The sequence below is a fragment of the Elephantulus edwardii genome, unplaced genomic scaffold (assembly GCF_000299155.1).
Source record: "Elephantulus edwardii isolate Elephantulus edwardi_28Jun2011 unplaced genomic scaffold, EleEdw1.0 scaffold00348, whole genome shotgun sequence".
NCBI classification, from domain to species: domain Eukaryota; kingdom Metazoa; phylum Chordata; class Mammalia; order Macroscelidea; family Macroscelididae; genus Elephantulus; species Elephantulus edwardii.
This window is the reverse complement of record NW_006400098.1, coordinates 545,785-553,162: the sequence shown is the minus strand read 5'-3', so window position 1 is coordinate 553,162 and position 7,378 is coordinate 545,785. Positions and strand designations below refer to the sequence as shown.

At 43.9% G+C, this 7,378-nt stretch overlaps 1 protein-coding gene across 1 annotated transcript in view; it reads left to right on the top strand.

Moving 5' to 3' along the window:
• Positions 1–2,696: 2,696 nt before the first annotated feature.
• Positions 2,697–7,378, top strand: part of LOC102873227 (NACHT, LRR and PYD domains-containing protein 9-like) — a 20,372-nt gene continuing 15,690 nt past the window's right edge. Inside the window, exons 1-2 of the mRNA XM_006901848.1 lie at positions 2,697–3,756; positions 4,027–4,150. Coding sequence (XP_006901910.1) covers positions 2,697–3,756; positions 4,027–4,150 — 1,184 coding nt within the window. The remainder of the gene's footprint in view (positions 3,757–4,026; positions 4,151–7,378) is intronic.

The following is a 7,378-nucleotide window of genomic DNA, read 5'->3' as shown; positions in this document are numbered from 1 at the left end:
GAAGACCATGGCCTGTATCAGACGCACCTTAGGTTATCTGCTAGAATAGAATTAATATCTAGTTCCCTTTTTTCTATGTGTTTTCAAGTCTTGGATAAAGGACAGCAAGGGTGCTGCTTAGAGGCGGGGGTGGTGAAACTCCATCTCCTGTATTTTGGATGTTCTCAAGAGGAGCTAGTCCTTGGGGGGAAAGCATCATGCTGGAGAAGTGGAGGACTAGAGCAAGAGAGAAAAAGATGAGACACATTGATGCTTTGGCTACAGCAACGGGCTTGAGTGTGTCTGAGATGGTGAGGATAGCCCAGGAGAGGCCAGGGTCCAGGCCTGTTGTTCATAGGGTCACAATGAGTCATACTCAACCGAAAGACATCTAACGACAACCACAATATGTGTTATCCTGGAAAGCTGAGAACTGACCAAACTTCGTCTCCTATCTGGCACTTGGCTGAGTCACTCTAAGCACTTTCCACTGCTGAAATTTAACTCTGCCATCTTTCCTTTGTTCCCCAGGTCACATTCACTCCTTTCTGAAGATTTTTTTTTTCCCCTCCTCACTCCCCTCTGGAGGTCAGAACACACAATCTTGGAACAAGATGGCAGGATCCTGTTTTCCTAACTTTGGCATATTGTTGTACCTGGAAGAACTCAAAAAGGAAGAGTTCTGGAAGTTCAAGCAACTTCTAAAGCAAGAACTTCAGAAACGTCAACTCAAGCCAATTCCCAAGGCTGTTTTCAAAAAGGCTTCCAGAGCCAGCATAGCCAACGTGCTGGACAAGCAGTGCACGGAGAAACAGGCGTGGGAGATGATGCTGAGTGTTTTACTGCAGATTGACCGCCAAGACCTCTGGGAGAAAGCTCAAGAGGAGTTGGGCAGTGAGAGTGGGGTTACAGGTAGGGAGCCGCCCGCACACGAATGTTGGTTTTGTGGGAGCGTCAGAAAATAAAGACGATGTCATCTTTTAAGAGTGACCCTGTGGCTCTCAGCTGAATGTGCGTTTGGGGCCAGTGAATGTGTGAGTCTTTGAGGCAGTAGGACAGTTGTAGGTCGTTGATGGTCATGCACGGACTAGCTACAGACCTGGCAGTTGTAGTGTCCTGCTCAAACTGGTCCTCTACGTAATGTCTCCCCATTATTCTGAGCCGCTGTTAGTCATGAGAGTTGGCTTGAGAGTTAGTGCTTAAGGACGGATGGAACAGGACAGGGCAAGATTCAGCTCGGTCGTTCATAAGATCACTGTGAGTGGTAGTCAACTCAGTGCCACCTACAAACAACAAGTGCAGAGGAATTTCTAGGAAGACAAAATGATAACGTGCAGATGTAATTGGATTGTCCCAGAGACAAAGGAAAAGACATCTTTTCAGGTGAACTGAATCGGACTCTGTATCCCTGTGCTCACATTAGCTCTCTCTTCCACTTTTCTGCTTGATACTTACATGGCCACCCCCAGGGTCATTGAAGGTCACTACGCTTCAGGACACGTTTCCATCAACACTTCCTGGTGGTACTGGTACTCCTGACATCTGATGCAAATATTGTCTTCAGGGGAAAAGAAATACTACAATAGTCACAGTAATAATAATCATTTAAAAAAGACGTAGTGCTTACATAACACGTTCTTCTAGAATTAAGATCCGTCACTATAGTTGCCCCCCCCCTTTTTTTATGACATGCGCAAAGAACCAGGCAGAGTATTAATTCCATTTTAACCTACATGCCAGAGCAGAATTGCTCCAAAGGGTCTTCTTTGTGAAAATCTTCTTGGGTGCAGATCACCGTTGTCATGCAACCGTCCTTGTCAGTCGTATCAACTCTGCTATGTAGCAACCCTGTCCTGCGAAGCACCACAATCCCTGTCATTGTCAAGGGTATGACTGCAGGCCCTGTGTCGATCCATCTAAGGGAGGTCCTGACGGCTGTAAGATGGCATTTGAACATCCTTGGCTTCCAGGGAGATTCAGGTTGCACTGGTTGTTGTTGTTCTTACGGCTGTCCGCCGTATGTCTGTCCAGCATTCTTCCCCAACACCACACTCCAAATGCATCCACTTATAGTCTTCCTTATTCATTGTCCAACTTTCTAACATGTAGAAAACAGTGGAAAAATACCATGGCTGGCTGCAGATACACCGTAGTCTTTGAGTTGATGTCTTTGTTCCTTAGCACTTTAAAGAGGTCCCTGAGGACAGATGTCCCCAACGAAACAAGCATTTTCATTTCTTAGCTGCTGCCACCATAGGATGTTGACTGTGGATCCAAGGAAAATGAAATTGTTAATGTCCATCTTTTCTCTGTCTGTCATGATGTTGCCTGTTGTTCAGTGATGAGGCTTTCTTTTCTTGGTGTTGAGATATAAGCCATGGTAAAGGTTTAGGCTTTGATCTTCAGTAAGACTTCGAGACTTCTTACTTTTTGTGTACAAGGTTGTGCCTCCTGCGTAATGATAAGAAATTGATTTGCCTGAGTTTTTTTTAATGACCATATAATAGCTTTTGTACCTGTGTTCAAGTAAATTCCTAATGGTAGGATTGAGAGGCATAAAAGAATGCCTCCATTATTTTAAATGTTTATATTCTTTCCTCATTGATTTAGATCAGATCATTCTATACAAAATGCATATGAAGGAAAAGTTTCATCTTATATGGGAAAAAGAAACTTGTCTTCCAGTCTCTGAGTGTTTTTACAAAGAAACTATCAAAATGCAGCACGACATTTTAAGCAATGCATTTACTTCTGAAGAGACAAATCAAGGTTCAAATACAGTGGTTCTGCGCGGTTTTGACGGAATGGGGAAAACCACCCTTTTGAGAAAAGCAATATTGGAATGGGCAGAGGGAAACTTGTGGAAGGACAGATTCAAATTTGTCATCTTTCTGGATGCATGTGACATGAGCCGTGTGACAGAGACAAGCTTAGCGGAGGCCATCTCCAGAGACTGGCCCGCGTGCTCCAAGCCAGTGGGAGATGTTTTATCTCAGCCCCAGGACATTCTACTGGTCATTGATGGCTTCGAGAAGTTGAAATGCCACTGGACGATTGATACTAACACAAACAATGACTGGCGCCGGCAGCAGCCCACAGAGGTCATTCTGAACAGCTTGCTGCAGAAAAAAATGCTTCCAGAAGCCTCACTCCTCGTTGCTCTAGGGACTAAAGTCATGCAAAACCGACCTTTCATTCTGTGGCACCCAAAATACATAGATATGCAAGGCTTTTCTGAGATTCGCAAGAAAGCCTACTTCTTCCAGTTTTTCCAAGAGAAATGGCTAGCCAGCAAAGCCTTTAGGTACGTGAGAGACAAGCCGTTCCTGCTTTCTGTTTGCCAAAACCCCCTGGTGTGCTATTTGATCTGTTCTTGTCTGAAATGGCAACTGGACAGGGGAGAGTGTCTGGATATTGTCTGTGGGAACATTACCTACCTGTACGCATCCTACCTGATCAGCGTGATGAAAGCTGGGGGCCAGAGATTGTCGCACAGGCAGAACAAAGCCCGACTCCAAGGCCTGTGCTCCTTGGCTGCAGAGGGCATCTGGACGCAGAAGTATAAATTTTGCCGAGGGGATCTCAAGAGAAACGGGCTGTCTGATTTGGACACGTCCATGTGGCAGGGCGTGGACCTCCTCCGAAGGAATGGCGACTGCTTTGTGTTTCCCCACAAGCAAGTCCAGGAGTTCTGCACGAGCCTGTTTTATTTGTTGGAACAACCCCAGGACCGTGTGAACCCAGCCATAGGCAGCATCAGCCAGCTCCTCGGAGAAGGTCTCTGCCAACTGAAAATATTCATGTCCCACATGGACCTATTTCTGTTCGGACTAACAACAGAAAAAATAACCGAGATGTGGAGGTCGTCTTTCGGCTTCCAAACGTCACAAAAGCTCAAGAAGGAGATAAGCCAATGCATACAAAGTTTAATTCCGTGCAAACCCTCCGACATAGCGTTGGATTTTTACCAATTATTCGATGGTCTATTTGAAACGCAAGAAGAAGAATTTGTCGCAGAAATAATGGGTTTATTTGATACTATTTTAGCTTATATTTCCGACACAAGGCAGTTGATAACAAACTCCTATTGCATAAAACATTGCCGAAACTTGCAGAAACTGTCAATCTGTATAGAAAATGACTTTCCAGATGACTCCAGAATTTTCTCAAGGTGAGTGCCTTTCATCATTGTCTTCACCTCCCGGTCTTGGACTGCGGGCCAACCTCCCTCCTACTGGTGTGTAACAGGTCGTTGTGATTTAGGGTTTAAAGGCTGATTTTCCTAGTGAAGGGGAAATGTTACCCACTTGATAGGGAGCTCTGGTGACCTAGTCCGTAGGACATGCAGCTGAACCAGCCAGCAGCTTTCCCGGTGGCTTCGACCCTCCAGGGGCACCATGGGAAGAGGATGGACAATCCTGGTGACCTAGTCTATAGGAACTGCAGGTGGGCCAGCAGGCAGCCTCCTCGGTGGCTTCGACCCCCCAGGGCCACCATGGGAAGAGGATGCACAATCTCCTGCCAGGTGACTCACGACCTTGGATCCCACGGGAAGGTCAACTATGAGTCTGTTAGAACTCTGTGACAATGAGTTTGAGGGTTGTGGTTGATTTGGTTTTTTGTTGGGTTTTTTTTTTTAAAGTTTTAAGACAAATGTGGAGTTCAAGTGCAAGCAGCTTTTATTCTTGCCATGACCGTAGTTTCACCCCAGAGCTGTTCAGTTTTGCGTGAGCAGCTCGTGGGTTAGTCCTCAAATACGTGCCACCTTCTTGGAGAATTCTTTTGGATCCGGTTACTTGATCACTGAGGAATCACCAGATAGGAAGGATATTTTTTTGTGTGTGACTATACATATAAACACACATCTATTCTTTTTTTGTTTGTTATTTTTAATGAAAGTTTACGGACATTTCGGATTTCCATTCATTCATTGTTGCACTTTTCGCCCTGCACCCCTCCCCAATTCACTCTTCTCTTTGAAAAGTAAAACTCTTTCATTTTTATACAATCCCTCCCCGCAAGTTCACTCCACTGTGCAGCCTTCACTCTGGACTCCTGTCATGACAAGAATACACAATCATATATCCCTTTTAAACAGTTCTCTCCCTCATCTGTTTTAATGTGGTTTACATAATTAGTCCCCTCTTTCTCAGTCTCCCCCCAACCCCGATGTCAGTCCTGTTTTACAACAATGGTATTGTGCAGTATTTATCTTTTTGTGACTGAGATATTTCACTCAGCAAAATGTCCTCCAGGGTCACCCGTTTTGTATAATAATTCATGAGTTCCTTGTTTTTCAGTGCAGCGTAGTATTCCATTGTGTGACTATACCACAGCTTCTCTATCCATTCGTTTGTGGATGGGTGCTTGGGTTGTTTCCATCTCTTTGCTGTTGCGAACAAAGCCGTGAAAAACATGGCTGTGCATCACACATTTATTCTTAATATCTCCTTGAATAGCTCAATAGTATTGGTTGCACAATTCACATTGCACCCCCATCCCATCTGGTAGCAAAGTCTGCAGTGAGCTGTGCTCTGCTCCTATGACTGTGCCTCTCAGGCGGTTTGTATCCAGCAGTGACTCCAAGGGAGAAAGAGGAGCCGTCTCCTCCCTTGGGGGTTATAGCGTGGAAACCCAGTGGTAGCTCACCTAGGAGTCATTTTGGCTCATTCATTTAGGCTTCCTCCCACTGGCATTCCCGTCTGCACTTTATAGCAATTGTTCTAACTCTGCATTCTTGCAGGTGATTATTTATATGTGCACTATTGTTGTTGTTGATTACCTTCGAGTCAAGCACGAGTCATAGCGACCCTATGAATGAAAGGCTTGAAGCCCCTCAACAACCAATGACATTTATCAAAGTTCATAGAGTTTCCGGAGACATGTTATTTAGGAAGTGGATGCCACCCCTGCTTCAGGCAAATATTCTTTCTCAATTGGGCTAAGCTGTTTAGTTAACTGATACCACCAGAGAATCATTTTAGCATTAAGTTTAAATACAATTCTGAGTATTAGCTTTGGGGACTTTGTCAGTGTCAATGGATCCTGTATGTCTGGCTTCCATATGAATTTGAAGTTCTATTTCAAGTGATCCCTCCTTTTGATTAGCATCCACTTAGTCCTTGACAGCAAATGAATATTAACATTTGAGGTAAAAAAAATAAAGGATTTTGGGTTAAATGGGCGATCCCTATGTACTAAGAGAAACATGTAAAGTTTAGCCAGAGGTTCCTCTCAAGAAAGTACCGGTGATCTCCTTCCAAAAATCAGTCCTGGAAAACACTGTGGAGCTCAGTTCTACTCTGATAAACATGGAGTCTCTGTGAGTTACAGTTGGCTCTGCAGCAGCTGGTTTTATTCCCTTGGAAGATGAGACAGAATAAAACTGAAGAGCTTGTCCAAGGTCACAGAGGCAAGATGTCATTCAATCATGATTTTTTTTTAAAAAAAAAGTTATTATTAATATCTATGGGAAGCCAAACTTCATACCAAATATTATATGAAAACCCTTGTTCAGGAATTGAAGGAATTACAGATGTATAAGTTAGGATTTCTCTTGTGGCAAATCCTAGAAAATGAGCTGTTTGTTTCCTGCAAGACAGGAGACAGCAAAGGCCCCCCTACAGAGGGAGTGTTGCTTCCTGAGCTAGAGTTCACCCTGAGGCATCAAGGTTAATAGTTCAGGGTAAACCAAATTCTTGCATTTGTGAACCCCTCCCTCCTGAGTCAAGCAGAAGGTTTTCAATGGAAAGAGCTTGGCTTCATTTGCATTGAATTCTCTTTGCGATTTCCTGCCAGATACTTTTCAGTAAAGACACAGAGAAGCTTGGCTTGAGGTCTTCAGTCAGAACTGCTGGCCCCCTGTTTTATGCTCTCTGCTCTATCACATTCCTGGCTGTTTGTCTCTTTATTAATAATTATAAAATTATTCTATTCTTTGGGACTCTCAGTCTGCAACAAATATCATCATTTATAATAATAATACAATTATTCATATACAGGGCTTTGTTCCTGTATATGTTGTTCAGCACAATCGTTTCTGTATGTTACGTCTTACACACTTAATTACTATGCATCTGTTACTTTTATCTCCCTGTCTCCACAAGTCTCCTTGCACTATCCTATTTCTTCATTCCCATCTCACCCCACTAATCTCTGCTGTCCTAATGACTTCCTCTTCCCCCTTCCACACCCCTTTTTCTCTTGGATTCTGATGACTCTGGCCCCAGAGTACAGATTTTTTTTTTAATTATTATTACATTTTATTAGTTTCAATGAACACTCACAGGGATTCTGGGCTTTCACTCCTTCATTGCCGCACCATTCTCTTCACCCTCCTCCCCAGTTTGTTCTTCTTCCCCGCCATCCAAATGTCTGTTTTAATTGTCCAATTGCCACA